Here is a 21,803-nt window from a genome sequence, read left to right on the forward strand (position 1 = left end):
GAGCTGCGAGGTGGCAGTGTTACACACAGCACTGTGTGATACACTGGCATTTAATTTGCCACTGCGTGTGGAATGAAAATCTATGTCAAGATAAGTATTTTAATGAAGGATAAATATGTTAAAATACGGTATGTGAATGTCAACCTATTGGGGTCTGAAAACTATAATGCAAGATAAAGCTTACAAATGACAAGCTTAGATTTACAGTGATTTACAGTGACCAATGTCAGTTCGATTTCACTTTGCTATTTAAGTATAGCAGACAGTGAATTGTAGCTATTTTCTTGTTTTACAGCCCCAATGAAATGCTAATTCTGTGCTGGAACCACAAAAACCAATGATATGATCTGTTACGAGGGGGAAGAACCTCGAGAGAGCGCTATGAGAGATGAACCAACTTCCTGACCTCTGAACTGAACTGTGATATACAGAAAAATCACTGGGAATAAAACAAACTTACACAACCCTTTCAGCTCTGTGTTCATTTTTGTGCATTTTAATTGTTGTGCATATCTGATATACATTCTTTTGCAGATATATTCATATTTTAAATCACACATCATTTGCTTGAAAAAAATGTTAATTCAAAATCAAAAAACCATGAAATGTTTCAAAACAGTTTACTTTATTATTATTTTTTTAATCTTCTCCAGACAAACACATTGATTTCTGGACCACAGTAGAGGATGGAAACCTTTCACAAACATTTTTTATTATCATAATTATTTGAAAATACAAATATAAAATTATACTTTCCACATCTGAGATGTGAGAGACCCCCATCCACTTTAGTTTATTTTACAACAGGGCTTAAGCAAGCCATAGAAGAAGACCTGAAAGATGCTTTCAGACGTCAGTCCGTTCAGTCAGTTCATGCGGTAAAAAGTCCGTTAAAAAATGGGCAAGTGTTAGGAATGGACAAGGCAATCAGAGAGGCGAAAGCTGGGGTGGAAAACAGGAGAGCGAGTTCCCGAAGGAAGCGTCAGAAATAAAGACCATTCCCCTGTGACACCTGCCGTGTGAACTGTACCGTGTCCCCAGAGAGTTAAAGGGGCACGTACACAGCTAAACTAACACGTTTCCCGGCTTTCTAACTGTCCCAGTAGTGCACAATGCAGCTTTTCCACAACACGTGATTTCACACATGACTTTCAAACATGATTTCAGCGTAGACTACTGACCCAAAAGTTTTCTGGGTCACTACAAATGATTAATAAGCATTATGAGGCAGCTTCAACAATTTAACAAAGAGATATATACACTATACATATATATCCTGTATCTGTATACAAGTATATACATATGTCATTACAGTATGTCATTACAGAGCGTGTGTGTGTGTGTGTGTGTAGACAGAGTAGTTTGTTCCTTCAATAATGGGATGATCGTTTTGGCCATTGCCTAGCACTTGCCTCAAAATTCAAGTTTTGAATGGATACGGTAGTTCATTTCGAATATCACCCAACACCTTCCAGGTCATTTTTTTTTCTTTTCCTTTTTTTTTTTCCAAAACCAACAATTATCCAATGATTTAACTAGTCTAGCAAGATGTGTAACATTCATCTGCTGTAAACGGCTGTCGATGGAAAAATAAAATAATGGCAACAGAGCCATGCTACCTTAAAGTCCAAGCTACAAGATCAAATTAGAAAAGAAAAAAATATATATAAAGAAAGAAAGAAAGAAACTGACTGAGAGACATTATAGAAGGCTATCAGAAAGGGTTGCCAGCCTTCATTTTAATCAAGAGCCAGATCGTGATTATAAGATTGAAAAACTCATAATCTTATACTGTTTATAATCATTTTCTGTGAAAGTATAATCTTTCATTTGAGAAAGCTCTGAATGCAAATCGTGAGCACAAAAGGCTTTGCTTATTTTATAAAATAATGGCAACTGTAAATTAGAAACAATACAAATGTTTGTAATGAAGTCATAATTTGCAACAACTTCACATAGCAACAGAGATTAATAAATATACTTTATGTAGTCCTTAATGCCATGTGTGTAAAAGGTCAAATCTAGGGCCATAAACAGTTTTTTTTTTTTTTTCTTTTCAGAAAACACTTAAAGGTTCTGTTTAAAAAAAAAACTCTACAACAGTGTTTCCCTATCAGATAGGGTTCTTTAGGAATCTAGAACTTCTGACAATCCAAAGACCCCTTGAAGAACCTCTCTCTGACCGACAGCAGGTTAAACTCAGTACTAGAGCATGTAGGAAAACTGGCTCAGTGTTTGTGTCTGAATGAAATCTGACAGCACGTATCAGAGACACAGAATCCACAAGTAATTATGAGCTAAATCTCACATATAGAGGAGTTAGATTAGAATTAGCTTACATTCATAATCCCTGAGAACAGATTTCATTCAGAAAAAATATTTCAGACTTCATTGTAAGTTTCGCTGAATTCTTCTATGACTGCTAGCAATAAATAATCAAACCTGTCTTAATAAAACTGTTTAGTTATTAACAGTAACAGCTGCTAGTCTAACTGTTTTGTTTCATATGCTATATGAGTATTTAAGATTCCAATAATTAGTTTTTTTGTTGCTGTGATTAAGCCTTAGCTTTGATTAACATGAAGAACTGGCACTAAGGTTACAGCGTACAAAAATAACGTTTAAGATGACCGAAACCTAAAATATATATGAATCTATGCAGACACATAGACACAAAAAAGTATTTAAAAATAGTAGTGGACTTTTTGAAGAGTATAAATATCAAAACCTATTACAGTTTTATCCGTATCTATAATTATTAGGCTAGATCATCATTACTCAGGTAGAATGTACTAAAAAAATATGATTTTTTTTCCATTCATGTAATAAAATCCTTTCCATAATTATAAATTGCGTCCCTCTTAAAAAAAGAAAGAAAACAAAACAGTTTTGCATATCAAGCGTTAGCATTTAAGGTAGTATGGCACACCCCTTTTCAAACATTCAAGGGTGGGGATCCAATTAATGCCTTGTTTACAACTCTGTCTTACACCAATTTCTTTTTTCTGGATTTCATCATGAGAGCTTTGGTTAGTTGAAACCATGTGAGAATCAGAAAAAAAAAACAACCCAATGAACACAAAGAAAGACAAAGTAAAGGTGAAACGCCATGAAAACAATGTTCAGCATTTTTTTTGTTTGTTTGTTTAAATGATTATCAAGAGAAAGTTCTATCCTTACTGGTCCTAAATCTACTAATCACTACAGCTCTACTGTAACGTTGATTACATAACATCTATGACTATTCACTAAGAGAGAGTGAGACAGAGATATAGCGAAAGAGCAAGAAGACAAAGGCGGGGCAAAAAACGGGGAGAGAGGAGTGAAACGGATCAACAGAGAAATGTACAGACCACTACACTGGCATCAAAGACAGCACTCTTTTACAAGGTAATTTCTTTTTTTTTTTCCCGTTTTTTTTTTTTTTTTTTTTTTTTTTTTACACATTACTGAAATACAATGATCAACATAAGATTACTGGATGATGCGACAGGGAATGGAGAGATCATCAAATGATAAATACAGTACATAGTAACCGTAATATAGTCAGCAACATATTTAACATAGTCATTCACTTCCACAAAAATAGCAATAAAAATCCCCCGTTGATATTCAAACTGTGTTGGGGATCGCGCTGTTTTGAGTAGTTTTGTCTTTTGAAACAGTCTGAACAGTTAGCAGGAAGCCGTCTTTCTGCGCTGCGCTTACTTATTCCTTTTTTTCCCGAGATGTACAAAAAAAGGATTCAGCATTTCGAATCACGTGTTAGTTCAGTAAAATTGTGAAAAAAGGGAGAAAAATGAAAATAAAACACATCTTCAGCAAGGATGAACAACAGCATATATCAGTCAGTTTACACTCTTAAATATCACTCTTATTTCACTCAGCATATATTTTAGCATCATTTCGATCTCTTCAGATCCAACATGTACGTCATATATGTGTAGCAGCTACTGATTTCATTCAGTTTCAGTGTATCGGAGGATTTCAACTATTGCTACCAATAAACTTAGCTGTAACGTTGGCAGATCAGAAGCACAAAAATAAAATGCCCGGAATAATGATTATTCCACAAACACAGCCATGAAGACTGCGACCGTGCAGGGACAACGTTTCCATACGAATCCTTCATATGACCCACGGTAGAGAACATCCTTTAACATGTGCAAATAGAAAATAATAAATTCTTTCTCACAGTGCAATGATTCTTTTTAATTTCAAGACAATCTTTTTTTTTTATTTTGTCTCACGATAAAATAAATTAATTTGTTACGTCCTCTAAAGTACATCCCACAGGACTGAGGTAATGGTGCAAAAACAGTTCCTAATTGATCACGGTAAGTCAGAAATGACTAAAAATCTTGAAATATTGCCTTTTTGTTTCCGAAATCAGGCGTTCTGTGTACTATTTTTTAGGACTACGGGAAAAAATAAATTAAAACCAAAAAAAGTGAGAAGGAAAAAAAACTGTTTACTTCTTACAAAATCTCTAATTTCATCACTGATACTTAAAAAACATGAAACAAACATGTGCTTTGGATTTCAGTTCGATTTTGTTTATACAATGCTGATTTGTGTGTATGCTGTAAAGTAGTTTCTCTGTGAAAGCTGTGCACATCTGATCTCACAATCTAGTCAATATGCTGGTTTGCTACCTGCACAGTTAGAAAGCCAACAGTATTTACAGAGCGAGCTAACAGTGTTTTATTGGGCTTGTGTCTGCAGTCGGGTTCTCACGGCTTTTGTGCTACAAATGGATTTCAGTTACTGCACCGAGCCTGAAAGAGCTTTTTTCTTTCTTTCTTTTTTTTTTTTTAAACATATTTCAGATTGAGCACAGTACGACCTCTAGGACACCATCACAAAAATATGGTTCTCTCTGAGATGGTTCGATGTAGTAATGAGTAATATTTACAGATTTCATAACTTTTTTCTTTTTAAATCTCATTTCACAAAGTATTAAAAGGAAATGTATTTTTTCTTTTATCGACAACGACAACAACAAAAAACATTTATAAAAAAGGACTGTGAAAATATTGTAGTCCTCTTATTGCCCAAAATAGATAATAATGATAACAAGACATCACACGAAACGAAGAACAGAGCTACTTAGATTTGTTAGTTACCCTCTCATTGCTCTTTTAAAGGTTGAAAAATCATGATTTTTGAAGCAAGTCCTTCAGTGTTCTTGCTTGAATGAAATGAAATCTGAAAACATGAAACATCGGGTATTATTACAAAGAGCCAAGAGTGAAGAGACAACTATAGTGATGTCATTACACTAAAAAAAGAGAGAAAATGTACATTTACATAGTTCTTCTCATCAGAGAACATAGTATATAATGAAAATATTTCAAAACTAGTCAACCTCAGAGGCTGCTTCAGACTATATGATTAAAGATGTTAACGAAACAATTTCAATGAAACAGGGAAAAGAAGTGAAAAAGGACAAAACGACAACATCATCCTAGATTATGGGGATACATTAGGAGAAAAAAATCCAAAAGCCAGGTTTTCATTATAGTACAGCAGATTAATGTTGTTTTTTTTTCTGAGATGATTCAGACATTTCTTTTGTTCTCCAGATCCTGCCATCTCAGCTCGTCCTTGTCTGTTCCACGCTGTAGTGCTTGGAGTTGTATGGCCGTTACCTGTACACAAAACCAGTTAGAAACTGCGGCCTGTCTTCCCCGGACCTCCCGATAAACTCTGCTGGAGCAAACAGAAGATTCATAAGCCTTATAAACAGGCCATTTAAACAGTGTGGGTGAGATTTTATGTATCAAATGTGCTGCATCTGAGCCTTGGGGGATCCATAATTTTATAGCTCAAATTTGAATCGTGGCTTCTTTGTCTGTGCTGTCCAAAGCTCATTCACTCGTGAAATAAATATAGTGTTTCGAATTATAGGGGTTTATTTAAATAAAGTACTAAAATTACAGTACTCCATTTACTTATACAGCTTTGTCTTTTTTATTATAATCTGATTCTGAGTCTACTGCGTCTTGGAGGCTGAGAACAATGCACTGATAATGTATAATATATTCATATAAATACATAAACAATATCATTTTGAAATTTCTGCTCGGAAATTTGAATTCACACTAATTTACATCTGAATCACATTCAACGCATGTACATACTAAGAGTTTGTATGATTAAGTTAGTACCATAGCTCACTACATTATAGTATGGTCATTGCAGCTTTTTTTTTCAGCACTAGCATCTCTAATGGTGATTCTCAGATGCAGAACATATTGAACTCATTTACAAGCACACACATGCATTAGTGTTTTCAGCATGCAGAAACAACACTGTGGCCATCTGCACGCAACACACGGCTGGTTTACACAAGTTGCACAGCTCTGTTGCTTTCTCTGCGACACTGTTTAATCCAAGAGCCATAACAGTTGCTAACAAATCTCTGTGATCCAAGTCAAATTCTACATAGCATTTTCCTCCGATTAACTCAAGACGTTCAAGAACAAATTGATCAGATAGAAAGGACAGTATGGAGTTAAATGAACTCGGCTTTAATAAATAAACGAAGCCATTATAATGTCTCTATGGCTAAAGAGAAGAAAGCCAGATAAGGCCAGGCAGAGATAACAAAGAAATATAGCTAATTCTATGAAGGCCATGTTTATCCTGAACTACGAACACATTCACAGCATGCGTTTGTATGGTACATTACACACATTGGTATAATTATTTATGAAAATGCACTACGCTTTACAGCAATCTTTATTATAAATTCTTAACATAATATTATAGCACAATAGTAACACTAATACCAAAGAAACATAGCCACGCTTTGCATTTTTAAGGAATTATACCAGAGACATTATCAGAAAATCATACTACAAAACCTCTCAAAGAACATTTCAGAGCAATTGAGAGGGAAAACAGCATATTGCGCTCATAGCTGTTGAAAATATTAGCCCTTTAAATACCTTCCAGTGTTTATGCTTAACTGCTGAATCACTGCCAGTTTTGGACTTGTTACATTTCCAAGATATAGAACATTGGAAATGCTGTTGATTTATAAAAATATTTTCTCACTTAACTCAGAGCTCACAAAACCATCTTCGAAGTTAGTATATTTATAGGTTATAATATCAAGTGTCTGTCAATAAACTACAGTAGATAATTTCAATGTCTTGTTACCAAAAGCATCAGAATGAGTTACTGTGGTATTGGCCAATCCAGTCTCACAGAACGTTCACATGCAACTTATCTGAAGCACTTTCTGTACATTGAATATCAACATTCTGGCAAAAGCAAGTTTTTTTTTAAAATACCCACGTTACTAAGTCTAACTGCGTTGCGTTTGCAGCAATGGTAAGTGTAATCATGTGTCTTTACGCATGAAGTGAGCAACGCTTAATATGTTAAAAAAGAGATAATAATATTTATTACTTATTGAATATTACTTATTACTAATCGAATCTTATTCCAATAGTGTAGTCTCATACAAAGCATTTGAGTGAAAGTTTCATATGTTGCTATATAATGCATGCTTGTGACAGAACTTTTATTAGAAGGTGCTGCAGACAGCTTTGAGTTGCACTGGTGATATATCATGTTATAAACACTACTTACTATAATTCATTCTGTTACTAATTCATAATACAATACAAATATTGCCATAAACTGTAATATATTTTCATAAGTAATTACACCTAGATTACATGCTATGAATGTATTTATTCGTAACTTGTTTACATTTATGACACATATGGGCTTCGTAGAAAGTGTTGCCAAAAACGTATGAACAGCTGCCACTGTTAAGAGCACATTATCTTAGAGGAGATGTGTGTATGTGACTATGCCATAAACACACACAAAGACAGACGTGCCCACATGTGCATGTACAAACACACATACAAGCGCATAAACACACATTCTAGCGATTAACCATAAAATAAAAAGGTCAGTGCACCCAAATGATTTTCCTCTAATTAGCTTTATAAAGGCAGCCAGTGTGGAAAACTTTGCCTGAACACTTTCTGTGAAGTTCATATTCATTAATCATTATAACTGTGCATAATTCTTTGTAAGCTGGTAATGATTCCTTGTAAGATGTAGTGCACTATCTAATAATGTGCTATAAATAATTCCTTGATAACTGATAATTATGTTGTAAACCATATAGTGTCACTATATTACTTATTATAATGAAACAAACAAAAATAATGGTGTATGGCACAACCGTTCTGATCATGACCCCGCAATATTTATAGAGCAACTGTAATATTTATTAACAATTATAAAAACATTAGCATTAACATCATCCCTGCCTGCTTCCAAAACTGACAAGGACACATGTATGTAGCATATACAGTATGTGCCTTAATTAGTCTCGAATTAAGTGATAATGAGGAATAATTTAAAATGTTCACTTTACTCGCTATGATGCTATGAGGATATTTTAAATGTTCACAATGTTTTTAGAATTATTAATAAATAGTACAATTATTCACAGGTCATTATTAGTTATAAGGGTTGTGCATTATAAGGACTAGGATTTACAATTATTTACAGGATTTATTTACAATTATTTATTTACATTTATTTATAGGATTTTCAATTACAATTACTTTACAAGTAATTTAAAGTTATGAAGGAATTATTTATAGCACATTATTAGAGCTTTACGAGGCAACTTACAAAGAATTATAAGCACAGTGGTAATAATTTCTGAATATGGGCTTCATAGACAGTGTTCTTTTGCATTCTGTGCTGAAAAGCAGATACATTACATCAGATCTACAGCTTCCCTTTAAATGAGAGTCATGCTCTGACTTTAAGGGTCCAGCGTCTCCAGGTGCACACTGATCAAAAGCTCTACACCTGTTCATATTATCCACATACAGCACTTCACACAGCCTCGAATCAAAGCCGCACGGTCTGCTACATAAGAGACTAAGTGAACGGAGCTCGGCCTGTCTACTGTGACTTCAGCTCTAACAGAAAGCAACAGCACAGTTCGAGTAGACCAACTCACACAGCAACTCATGCGTGCTACATACAGACAAGCAGAGAATAAAGGAAATTGGTTAAAATGCTAAAACACCAATGCTGAAAGCTTTCAAAAGGTTTCAAGACTTCTATAAGTAGTACCTTTTAATCCTGCGAAACCATGTAAAAGCTTCCTGTTATAGTTGTGATAAAGACAGACATCCATATACTGCACATTACAGATTAAAAGAAGGGAGAAGCAAAAAAAAAAAAAGTGCAAGGAGAGTAGGAAGGGGCTACAACAGAATAATAAACGGATAATGAAAGGATCTATTTCAATTAAAAAAAAATCTACCTCAATTGAGATGGCAACCAAACACCGGTTAGGTTTCAATGGTATCCGTTTGTAAAAGCTGTCGCAATCAAAGGACCCTAAAAGTGTACAGTTAGTAATGGTGTCAGTATGCAGTCCAGGTAAAACAGCTCATAAAGCTATCACTTGTCAGTAGCCTGAATTTCCAATTCAATTACTGTACTGCCAGCATGAATAAACAGTAATTTATTCATTAAACTTTTGTTAAAAAATCCACAGAAATCTATTTCACTTCTATTGTGTATTTTACTATTTCTCCATAATGTCACATAAGTTGTCATATTTACAGTTTTTATATTCATGCTAACAGTAAGAACATTAATAACATCATAAGGAATTATAACATCATGCACAAAATCCTGAAGCAAAATATTGGCAAAAAAGAAAATGTCTCCTCAAAAGCAAATATACACTTCTATCCCAGTGACCAAACTGTGAACTTTTTCAGGATGACTTTCATTGTCATGCTTTATCATTTGGCTTAATATAATGCTAGCTACTAGCATCGTGGTACAGTGGGTAGTGTTGCTGCCTCACAGCTCCAGTTTCTGTCTGTGCAGAGTTTTGCATGTTCTCCCCATGGGCTCTTTGGTTTCATCCTACCTCCAAAAAAAGGTAGGTGAATTGGCTATGCTAAAGTGCCCTAGGTGTGACTGAGTTGTGTGATGGACTCGTGTCACATCCAGGATGTATTCCTGCCTCGCACCAAACGCTTACTGAAGATGAATGAATGAATGAACTAGTCATATCTTTGAGGGATGTTTAGGTAATGTACACACACAGAGCCTAGTCTGTAGAGAGTTAATAAAGGTCTCCGCCTCTAGTGCTGTCAATCAAAGCTGAAATTCTGTGCAAGTTTCAGGTCAACCTACATTCAACTCTATTTAGGTTAAAAGAATTCATCTGAAAGTCAAGCGCAAGGTGACTTTGTTAATCTCAACATTCAGTCTGGAGTTGATGAATGGCCTGTCTATTTTTCAGGGAAAAGAAAGAGCAAAGAAATTCTCACTTGGATTTCCACACAAATGTGAGATTCATAGCGCACTGATAGCGTAGTGTGTAAGAGGCAGTATCCTCAGACACAAAAGGCCTTATTCATTTCCCCAGCAGACCTTCATGTTGATTGCTGGGCCGCGGCTGAAAAACGGCCGGAGCCAGTAATTCCCCGAGCAGCATGTGATTCAGCCTGGTCTCCCTCCTGCAGCCCCCCAGTGTGCTGACCTCTACTCCCTCCCTTTTCCCTTAACTCCCCAAGCCCCTATCACTCTACTCTGCAAGTGCTTCAAAACAAAAGGACGGAGGCAGAAGAGAATGCGTACGGCTTCAAAGGGCAAGACAACATTCTTACAACAGGCTTCCACACAAGTGTTTATTATTGCCTTATTGATTTATATATGCACTTTGAGCAGGAGGACTCTTCAAAAGCAGGATACGATATATGGGCAGCCCGGGAGAGGGCAAAAGAGAAGCCATTGTGCAAATGTTTGAAAACGAGAGAACTAATTGTAAGATTTCAGTCCTCCTGTCTGGCGCTTGGACAAAGGCTTGATGACACGCCATACTGACGATGACAGACGGTACAAAGTTCACAGTTTGTTCTGGGGAAGCTGACAGAAAGAGCAGAGCGATGAAGGGAATGAGGAATGTTGGCAATGCAATAACCACACGGCAAAGCTTCAGAGCCAGAGCACCTGCTTGGCACTAATGAGAGCATGATTCCACATTTTGGAGGCAAACTTCAGACAAAAGACTTTTTTTTTTTTTTTTTTTTTTTTTTTTTGCAATAATTAGCCTGAGTAAAGCATATTCATCTTTCAGTCCTTTGACTTGCACTAGGTACAAGAGAATTTTTGAAATATTTAGCTCATGTTTGATCAAATTTTTAATCCACAGCTTATTGGTTATTAGAGTCAAATTTATAGCAAAGGTATGTATATTTTTTACCACTAAAATTTCAAAGTCTTTTAAATTTCTTACCTCCACAAAGCTGTTTACTAATGACAGACTAGTGTGCTTTTTACTGTTTTTCAGAAATTAAAAGCAGCACAGCTATGGCAGCTATGATGTAGCGGGTGAAGGAGGGTGTGTTGAGATGAGCAGAAAGTGGAATATATGTGAGATAGGACAGAGAGAAGAGAAGAGAAGAGAGGATAAAAGAAGAGAAGATTAGAAGAGCTAGCATTCGGGAGAGTACTCACAGCAATACCGTGGCCAAAGCCGGAGCCAGGTTGAGGGCTAGCAGCGCTTATGTAATTGCCCACGCCGGAGTCCTGGCTGGTGGGGCCATACAGGTCAGCCACGGGTCCTGGACTGCTCGCTCCAGGAAAAGTTCCAGGCCGCGGAGGGTTGGTGCCTGCCAAAGAAGCAAGTGTGCCAACATTGGGGTAAGGAGCGAGGCTAGGTGGGGGATAGTTACGTACAGAGCTATAGAAACGGAGAACAATCTTTGCATGCAAAGTCTACAAGACAAAACACCCAAAGCACTACAAATGAATTGTAATGAAAAGGGTGTGTATGAGATCTATGCAACAGACCGCTACACTATAGACACTAATTTGTAATGTTTTAGCTTGGATCTGTGCATAGCCCTATACACACCGCGACCTAACCTGCAAGACCCCTTAGAGCCTACAGTGACTACAATTTCCACAAGCTTTTCTATTATTCATGGTACATTTCCTGTCACTCATGCAGAAGGAAACGCTTGCTCATGTTGGACACATCTACTCAGCATTCACATGGCATGCACGCTACAAAAGGAGCTATGGTCGGTGTTGAGTATGCAGCACGAGGTGTTTCGTGGCAAATGGAGGTGCTTTTTGAGAAGGCTGAAGACTTTCCTTCAGAGGCTTCTGTAATGTTAAAGAGTACCAGTGAGAGTGAGATGCTGCCTTGTAGGTCTCTTTCATTATCATAACCTCTCTCTCTCTCTCTCCCTCTCTCTCTCTTTCTGCCATTCATGCACGCACACACACACACACACACAGAACTCTCCGTTCTTCCCTAGTCGTATCAAGTGCACTCTTTGCGCTCAGAGTAGTCAAATTTGACTGCCAATTCTTGAGTCCTTCAAAGAAATTGCATGGGGGATTGTGCCACAACACCCCCTATCTAATCAACACCTGTCACAGGGAGAGTGCTCTCCTTCCCCCTTTCCTCCTTCTTTAAATATATGATGGTGATTATCTAGCTGTTAGCGTCAGGGGGCTTTTGGGCCTCGCAGCCGGCTGGCAGCCAGGAAATTGCAGAGAGTGTCTTGAGTAAAGCGTGTTAAAGACTGAATCATTGAGTCTCATTTCCACCGTGATGGTATGGTTCTTTTCTTACTGAAGTATACAGTATATGCTACATACAGCAGCAGCCGAGATGGGAACGTGGTGGGCGAACACTTCAGTAAAATGTCCGTCTTAGCAAAACTCCCAGCTCTGAAAACTAAAGCAGTACTTTTGAAAGGAGATGAAAACTCTGATTGGAGGTGTAGAGCATATTATGAGAACTGGAAAGACTTGTTAGCATATGTGATTTGTATGGGCTGCTAATACCATCTGACTCACTACTCTAGACTCATGACTAATAATGCTAAATAGCCGAATGGAACCATCTTCCGTTCGATTGGTTTCACACTCATTTGTGAACTCATTCATACTATGATGCAGCAGCCATGAGAGAGGAGGTGTGGGTGGGGGGGTGGGATGTGGGGTATAATCAACTGTAACTTTTAACCTAAAGCTGGTGTTCATAGGGTTACATGAAACCTTCATAAACCCTTCTTATCAACTGACAAAGACCTACATAAACATTTTAAAAAGATTGTTCCGACATGCATTAGCTGTCTTAAAAGCTGCTTGTGTCAATTTTCTGTCAGGTTCACATAATACCCGAGTCAGTTGATAGCTGTGATGATGTGATGTCGTTGTGATGTCAAGTGCTATGACACTTTCCAAGCTTGCATTAAAACATCAATACTCATCAATGCCACACTCCCAGTCCCCACAGCCACACTCAAAATCTAGTGGAAAGCCTTCCCAGGAGAGTGGAGGTTATTATAACAGCAAAGGGGGAGTAGTTCTTGAATAGGATGTTCAAAAAGCACACATGGATGTGACAGTCAAGTGCTCTCAAACTTTTGACCATATAGTGTATAGTGCACAACAAAAACAGGACATATTTTATTTTTATCATATTTTCTATATGTATATTTTCTCTGCTTATTAAGTAAGTATAATTTTACTATTTCTAACATTTTCATAAGAAGTTATGAACATGACATGGCACGGTAATGACAGGGTTGGCTACATTTTCTCCAATCCTAAATTAGAGTGCTGCTGATGATTGACATCATTAACATGCTGAGGTATCAGGACATTCTAATGAAAATAATTACTGTAATAAACAATGCATAGAGACCAAAATATTGCCTGGAATTATTTGCAGGGCAGAATGATGAAGCAGAGGGTACTACTGCAATCTCAGAGCTCCAGGTTCCCAGTGCAATCCCGAGCTCACTTTACTGCAGGTGTGGAGTTTCAAGTGTTCTCTCGATGGCCTTTTGGGTTTCCTCCAGGTTCTTCAGTTTCCTTTCACCTCCCAAAAACACACCAGGTGGACAGGCTATGCTACGTTTCTACGTGTGAATGTGTGTGTATGCATAGAGTGATAAACTGGTGTCCCATCTAAGGTATCTCCCCGTCTAGTGTTCCCAGGATAGGCTCCAGATCCACTGTGACCCTGGATAGAGTGGGTACTGGAGATGAATGAATATATATATATTTTTTTTTAGCCAGGCAATTTTTAAATGTGCATTTATGTTATACTGCCAGGGCTAGCAGAATACACCAATTAGCCAAACCCTACCCCTGGGTGTAGAGTTTCAAGAGAGGTAAAATTACACTCAATATATCTGAGAGATGATCCGTCCAAAGTGCCACAAAACAACAAATTATAGAAGTGTAAACAAACACACCCATTGAATTAAATAGAGGTTCTCAAAAACTTTGGCGGCCCCATACCGTGCGGCGCTCATTTTTCTCTCTCGCTCAGCCCTGATGACACTTCCATTAATAAGCGAATATTAAATCAAGTTCCTCCACAGCCGGAAGCCTTCACTTCACCGTCCACTGAAAGGAGAGACTATTAATACAGCAGACTCCACAACTCATGAGGGTAAAGGATACGTACAAGAATAAAATATCGAAGAGAGGCCCCGAGGGATAGTGTGCAAGAGCAGATATGTCTGATAGGGGGCGTCGTAGCATCAAGGCTGCTCTTTAGCTTTGTCTGTTTTTCACACAGATGGGTGCAGGTAGACAGGACGGTGAGAGGAGAACAGTTTGTCAGTCGCAGCTCTCACTCTCAAAATGTCAGCCGAGCAAAACAGAGACTTCCAGGGAAGAGCAAAGGGGGAGGGAGGCATATATTTATTTGTAGATCTGAGCGCAGGCAACAGAAGATGGATATCTCAGGCTGCGTATCAGTAGGTAGTGTGGAAAGACGAGGCAGCTTTTGACACTTGAATGTGACATCTGCTGCACAAAAAGCGAGATTCTGCCAATAAGCGAACAGATTGCACCAACCTCCTTAAGCAGTGGAGTAAATGTTGGAAAGTGTCAGAAGCATGGCAACCAGAGTAAAAGAGGTGGAGAGACGTCTAGGAGGATGTCAGGAAAAAAACACTACTCTGTGTGTAAAATTGTTCAAAGTTTCTCTTATGAATGCGAGTGCTGAGCACATATACACAAAATGGGTAAAATATTCAATTTAAAATCAGATCTTAGAGTCTCCTCTAGGGGTGTTATGGTTTGAAATTGTCATGGTATGATAACCTGGTCTAAAAATATCATGGTGTTAATCAACCATTTAAAAAACACCCCAGTGATGAAAATTAAAGAAAATATTTATTACAAAATCTTTGTACTAGAGTTTCTTAGCACATCCTCATACATATAACAAAAAAAAAACAAAAGATCAAATCCCTAATTGTTCTTCTTTCTGTGGGACAAGATTTCCAGACATATGTGTTTTAAGTCATGTTGCCGGAGGATGTCTATAGTAATTATGATCGATTTGCACAGGATCTCACAGAGATAAATCATAGAGATGGAAGTGTGTTCACAATGTACACAGGGTCATCACAATAAAAATTCCAATGCGTACTACTATCACATCTTGTATAATATAAAATTTGATCTCTACTATAAGCACTTGTTGTAGGGCTTGCGCTTCATCTTTAGTTGGTCACATGACCATAACATGTATGTAGAGCCTATACCTGTGCAAGGCACTCAATAACTTACACTCACTGAACACTTTATTAGGAACACCTGTACACCCATTCATTCATGCAATTATCTGAACAGCCAATCACGTGGCAGCAGTACAATGCAAATAATCCAGCAGATACAGGCCAGCAGCTTCGGGTAATGTTCACATCAACCATTAGAATGGTAAAAAATGTGATCCCAGTGATTTTGACAGTGGCATGACTGTTGCTGCCAGACAGGCTGGTTTGAGTTTTTCTATAATTGCTGATCTGCAGTTAAGGTGCAATAAAGAAAAATCATCCGGTGAGCATCAGTTCTGTGGACAGAAATGCCCTGTTGATGAGAGAGGTCAATGGAGAATGGCCAGATTGGTTTGAGCTGACAGAAAGGCTACAGTAAGGCTCAGATAATCACTCTGTACTATTGTGGTGAGCAGAAAGCATCTCAGAATGCACAGCACGTCAAACCTTGAGGTGGATGGGCCACAACAGCAGAAGACTATGTTGGGTTCCGCTTCTGTCAGCCAAAAACATAAATCTGAGGCTACAGTGGGCACAGGCTCACCAAAACTGGATAGCTGAAGACTGGAAATGAAATGCAGCCTGGTCCGAAGAAGATGAGGCACACAGATGGTAGGGTCAGAATTTGGCGGAAGCAGCACAAATCCATGGACCCAACCTGCCTTGTGTCAACAGTCCAGTCTGGTGGAGGTGGTGTAATGGTGTGGGGAATGTTTCCTTGGCACAATTTTGGCACAAAGTCATCGAATCTGAATAGAATCCAATAGAACAACCTCGGGATGTGGAAAAAAAGGAGATTCACAGCATGAAAGTGCACCTGAAAAATCTGCAGGAATTGCATGAGACAATCATTGACCAGCATCTCAGGAAGGAAAGTTTCCAACATCTTGTAGAATCCATGCCACGAAGAATTGAGGCTGTTTTGAGAGCAAAGGGAGGCCCTAGCCAGTACTAGTATAGTGTTCCTAATAAAGTGTTCATTGTTCATTGTATCGAAACAAAACCCAGAAGTGTTGCTTCTCAGACACATCGTTTTAAACTTTGTTTATATTTTATTGCTCTGTTTTAAACTTGGATTTATTTTGGTTTCAGCAGGAGATGATAGAAAAGAGCAAGCACTTCCTGGAGTGTCTTTATACTGAACAAAAAGCATGAAAATTCTTTCCCACAGTATATGCAGTATCTCAACCAACAGATATTTTCAAGAATTTCCATAGCATCTCTTACAATCTCAGTATTTATCAGTTTGTCATTATAAGATGAAACAGAGACAGGCTGTGAGGAAAAGCAATGCACTGAGCCAAAAACATAAAAAAAAAAAAAAATAACCATGAAAGTGTGATACTACAACAATCCTCACCTCTTCTGTCTTACAGAAATGTAAAAGCTTTCCTAAATAAATCTAAACAACTAGCTTATTGTCCCTAATTCCACATAAGTGACAATGCTGGTTAAAGTCAAGTCCTCTCTCTTGATCACTCGTGCTGTTCCCACTGGGCCAGTGTTAATAATGCTGCTGGAGGCAATAAGTGACTCGCTGTATAAACACTAAACTCCATGGCCTGTAATCGGCCCATTCTGCTGAGCAGAGAGATCTGAACACCATTTCCATGTCCAAAGGATTTAGAGCTTTATTTGTGTCAACAGTTCCTCCACATAACCTTTAATCTAAGGTAGATTAAGACCATGAAATGACAGTTGTTCACAGCGGTATGACCCTGCACTCTCTCTCATTTCTAACATAACAACTTCTTCACCTCTACATGAACCACCAGCTTACGGCCTTATTCATATCAGAATATCAGAAAATCATCGCTCCCTACAGCTCATTCTCATCACTTATACAAATACAGTTATTGTACATTGTGGTAACATTACCCTAATTTTAATGTTACTACCTTTGAAAGATATACTTGAAGGGAAGGAATACATTTATATTTTGTCTCATTATCTTTTAAACTCAATAATAATGCACATGAAGAGGGTCACACAGGGGTAGCATTACAATTCTGACTCCACTAGCTACTCATCTAGAAACACAGCAAAATGATAAGAATGCCTAAGATTTCTAAGATAAGATTTCTGCCTTTGTCCACATCAGTTAAAAAAAAACACAGGATACATGTGTTACATGTGCTTTCGGGTTCTGTATTTCTGTATCACTTTGCAAGGCTAGTAATTTTCTGCAGCGCCTTAAGTTTATGAAACAGCTTCCAAACGCCTGTCAGGTATGAAATAGAGACATAGCAACGTGTTGACTGACTCATTTCAATCCAGCATATTGCAAAATTCATGACTGTAGCGACCATTAGTCATCAAACTATACTCTAGCAACTAAGCTGGACAATCTCATATAGGATACTGATCTCATGGCCCCCTTAAGCAAGATGTTTCTATTTTTTTCTCTTTCAAAATGGAAAATACAATATTATTTATCAGTTGTAGTATTTTGTAGCTTTATTTTGATAGATTTACATTTAGGCTCCTTTGTATTATGTATATTCTGATGTATTTCTTTTCCCATCTCTGTAAACATAACAGTGAAACAAAAGACTAAACCAGATTAGAGGTGTGCATCTGGACTGGGTTCCTCCAGGACCCAACAAAAAAGTCACGGTTTTTACTCTCATGCAGGACAAAAGCTTGGAGGACAAAAAGGTCATGCTGATGAACATGGGAACATACCGGGTGGTGGTTTGAAACTGTGTGACACTAACTTGTTAATTCACTCAGCATTACTGAATTTTTCCTGGCTGGAGTCATGTGGTTTAAATTATTATTTTAATTTTTGGAAATAGACAGAAATTTTTGGTAAAAAAAAAAAAAATACTGTGCACAAGTCAAACAAAAATACTAACTGTGGGAGAGGTATTGGTTAAATTTACTAACAAAAACAGTCCTCTGCACACCTCTTAATCAGGTAGCCATTAACTGTGTGATACTTCTGGTCAAAAGAAACTCACATGATCTTAGATAATGAAAGACTTGTGGTAATGTCTGTATCAGAACATTGCATATAATTGTGTATGGATGTATTGAGGTATGTGACTGAATTTGGGTCAGCTGATAAGAAACTGTATAATAACCACTATCACTCTATTAGCCCATATATCTCAACTCATACACAGCAGAAATGCATTGCCAAGGACAGAATAGAAAAGGATAAAATAATGTGTGAACGAGCTCAAATCAGCATGCAGTTCATGTCAGGCAAAGCAGCGGGCTCTTCTCTATACGTCCCTTACATTTCTTTTTTGCCTTCCGTTTTAATGAATGACTGAATGATGAATCAACCACATGAATCAAATCAATCAGTGAATGAAGGAGAGGTGGTACACACCTGGGCTCTTATACTGATCCGGGCTGGGCAGGTGCTGCAGGGGGGAGTTGCAGGCCGAGGTGGCATGCTCGCTTTGAAGCAGCTGAGCCGCCTGCGGGCCTAGGGAGCCATAGTCCGCAAAGGAGAAGGGGGGCCCCCGTTGGTCACTTGTCGTGGAATAGAAACCGTAATCGGGGAAGCCTGGGAGATACAGGAGTATAGGGGAGGAGGAGGAGGAGGGGGAGGGAGGGGAAATATTGGGAAATTTTCCCCATCATTGGGAAATACAATGTTGCATAGTAATGTTATGAGTCAATGCTGCATTGTTTTTTGCATGATATAAAGGTGGAGTATTGCAAGATACAAAACAGTACCAGTTCAAATAGATGCCTCCTACTGTTTTCCTAACATGTGTAAGTGTGTGTTGTGTATGTATGTGGGTACTGCTGGCCAAAGAACATGAGTCCAAACTATTAACCTTCCGTTTTCCAGCTTCTAAGTCAATCTTAACCCTAAAGTGTTGAAATCCAATATTCAAGCTACTCCAGTGAAGTTATGTCAGAAAGGGTATACAAAAACTCTTGTACTTGTACTGAACTTTCTCGAGAAGACAAAAAAAATCACTCCCTGAACCTTTCAGTAACAAGTTGCTCAAACTGCATCAAAGGGCACGTATAGAAGGTACTGTAAAAGGCCCCAGTGTGTAGGTGGTAGTTTCTCTCTCGTCAAGTTTTAACTCCTGCTTGAATATGTCCTAATCTCAGAACTACGTCTAATTAATAAGCATTGTAAGTGACTGCTCAGGGCCCCGCTGCCTCCAACAGGCCATACATTTTGTCATATGAGCCTATGCTGTCAAGAACGTTTAAAATAAAGCTCTACTGAGAAAAAAATTGTATTGGTTGGATATTGTATATGTATCATCATGGCTGTGTCTATGTCCAGAGTCCATAGTATGTACTAGTAAATATCCAAATAGCAAGCCACACCTACTCATACTATTCAGGTTTAGGACATACTCCATGTTATGAAAATAAGTACCTGGAGCAAAAATGGAAAAGAGAAAAGGGGGGAAAAAACTACAGTACAATGTTTTGGGTGTTATGTTGGTCTGTGAAATGTTTTTTTTTTTTTTGACAAAATGTTCTTGTAGTAGTTATTGCGATTAGGCAGCACCCTGCCCAGAGAACACAGCTGACCCAAAGTAAGTTACTTATTGCTGCCTGTGTCTATGATGGACTGGAAGAAGCAGGTAAAGATAGTTTCAACATTCAGCCCCCTCAAACAGGACATAAAGTGTGGACTAGCCTTCTGCTAAAGTGTTACCAATGTATATATTTTTGACAACAGTACTTTTACTTTAATTTCCAATTCAAATCTTGCCCCTAGAAGGCTAGAACTGGCCCTGCTAATAAGAAAAGCTTTTTAATATATTACAGCATCTTGGCTTTGGAAGCAACATTGTTATCTCTGAGGTGATCAATCAAGTAAGCCTTAAATTAAAGGGCACCTTTACACACTTTAATGCAGAGGACATTATTGTGATATATAAACTGTATCTTCAGGAATGACTTAGAAATGTGCATGACATTTAGTCTTTCAATAAAAGCAAACTTTCTCAAATTAAAAAATGTAAAACATTCACACACACTAAAAAAATGCCTGATTTTGCCCCTTGATGATTTACAATTTACATCTACATTTATTCATTTGGCAGATGTTTTTATCCAAAGTGAATTACAACGGCGTTAAGCGGTTGAAGGTTAAGGGCGCACAGAAGAGATCAGATACTTATCTTAAGGACCAAATTTTATGTCACATTAATTCTTACAATAAAATTAGGAAACCTACTTAAAGTGATCTGTAACCATAGCAGATGACTATTTGGCTAGTTTAGCCATTAAACCATGGACATGTTGTCTTTAGAGAAGGGCACAAATTAACCAAAACTTGGGCACAATTTAATTCTGAACTCAAAATAGAATAATCAACCATGAAAAACGTACACTGCGTGCAGACATTATGACTTCATCTCGGCTTTGTATCTCAGAATAAGAAAGACTCTTATTGGCCAAAAAAAGATTTCACTTAGAAGGAATTTGGCAGTTGCACTTTTAAAACAGACTAAATTGAAAAGAAAATAAGCAGTGAATTAAATTAAATTATCATGTTGTTATAGCCAAAAAATAAAAAATAATTCTGGGTCAGTCACTTTGTGTATTTTCACTCCTGGTACATTGTTGGTACAAACATATGAGGCCATTTGTAGTTCAGCATGTAAAACATATCATATGCTGTAAGTTTTAGGCTTATAGCCAATCAGCACAATTAGCTAATACTAGAGGTTTATTTAAATTTTGAATTCTGCTCATTTGTATATCATAGTCTAAACTGTATTTTATTATTGTCTTGTGCTTAATAATAATCCACATTTTCTACTTGATTTTTTTTTTTTTTTTACCTACATCTGGCATATCTGAAAACTCCTATCCCGAGAGGTCTATGCAAGAAAAATGTGTAGTAATAAACTGTAAGAGGGTAATTTTAATAATCTGAATGGGCCTCCCAGAAAGTCAACCTATGTAAGCTGACTCAGTTTGACTGAATTTTCTTCGTATCTTTTGAACTTGAGTTGCTGATTTAAGTTGCCAGTGATCTTGGCACATTTCTTTCACACTACAATGCAGAAGTCAGCAGTCTAACCTCTAGCACAAATGACAAGCAAGCAGTTTATTTCGACTAAGTACACTAATCCAGACTCCTGCTATGTTTCTCATTTCAGAGAAACTATTAATGAAATTAGTTTTCAGCCCACATGAAAGAAAAGATTTAACAAGACAGAGGCAAGAAAATGACTACACCATGATTAT

General features: G+C 37.6%; 1 protein-coding gene across 12 annotated transcripts in view; it reads right to left on the reverse strand.

Annotated features, from left to right (window-relative positions):
• Window positions 1-606: 606 nt before the first annotated feature.
• Window positions 607-21,803, reverse strand: part of msi2b (musashi RNA-binding protein 2b) — a 231,529-nt gene continuing 210,332 nt past the window's right edge. For 3 of the 12 annotated variants that reach the window (XM_053239636.1, XM_053239630.1, XM_053239635.1), the window contains 3 exons: window positions 18,955-19,134; window positions 11,533-11,687; window positions 607-5,651 (listed from right to left, as the gene is read on the reverse strand). In XM_053239636.1, the coding sequence (XP_053095611.1) occupies window positions 5,562-5,651; window positions 11,533-11,687; window positions 18,955-19,134 (425 nt within the window). In that variant the 3' untranslated portion in view covers window positions 607-5,561. Of the gene's footprint in view, window positions 5,713-9,316; window positions 9,394-11,532; window positions 11,688-18,954; window positions 19,135-21,803 lie in introns of all 12 variants that reach the window. The other 9 variants (XM_053239631.1, XM_026924101.3, XM_026924105.3 and 6 more) reach the window with 6 other exon arrangements.

The sequence above is a fragment of the Pangasianodon hypophthalmus genome, chromosome 14, assembly GCF_027358585.1.
Source record: "Pangasianodon hypophthalmus isolate fPanHyp1 chromosome 14, fPanHyp1.pri, whole genome shotgun sequence".
NCBI classification, from domain to species: domain Eukaryota; kingdom Metazoa; phylum Chordata; class Actinopteri; order Siluriformes; family Pangasiidae; genus Pangasianodon; species Pangasianodon hypophthalmus.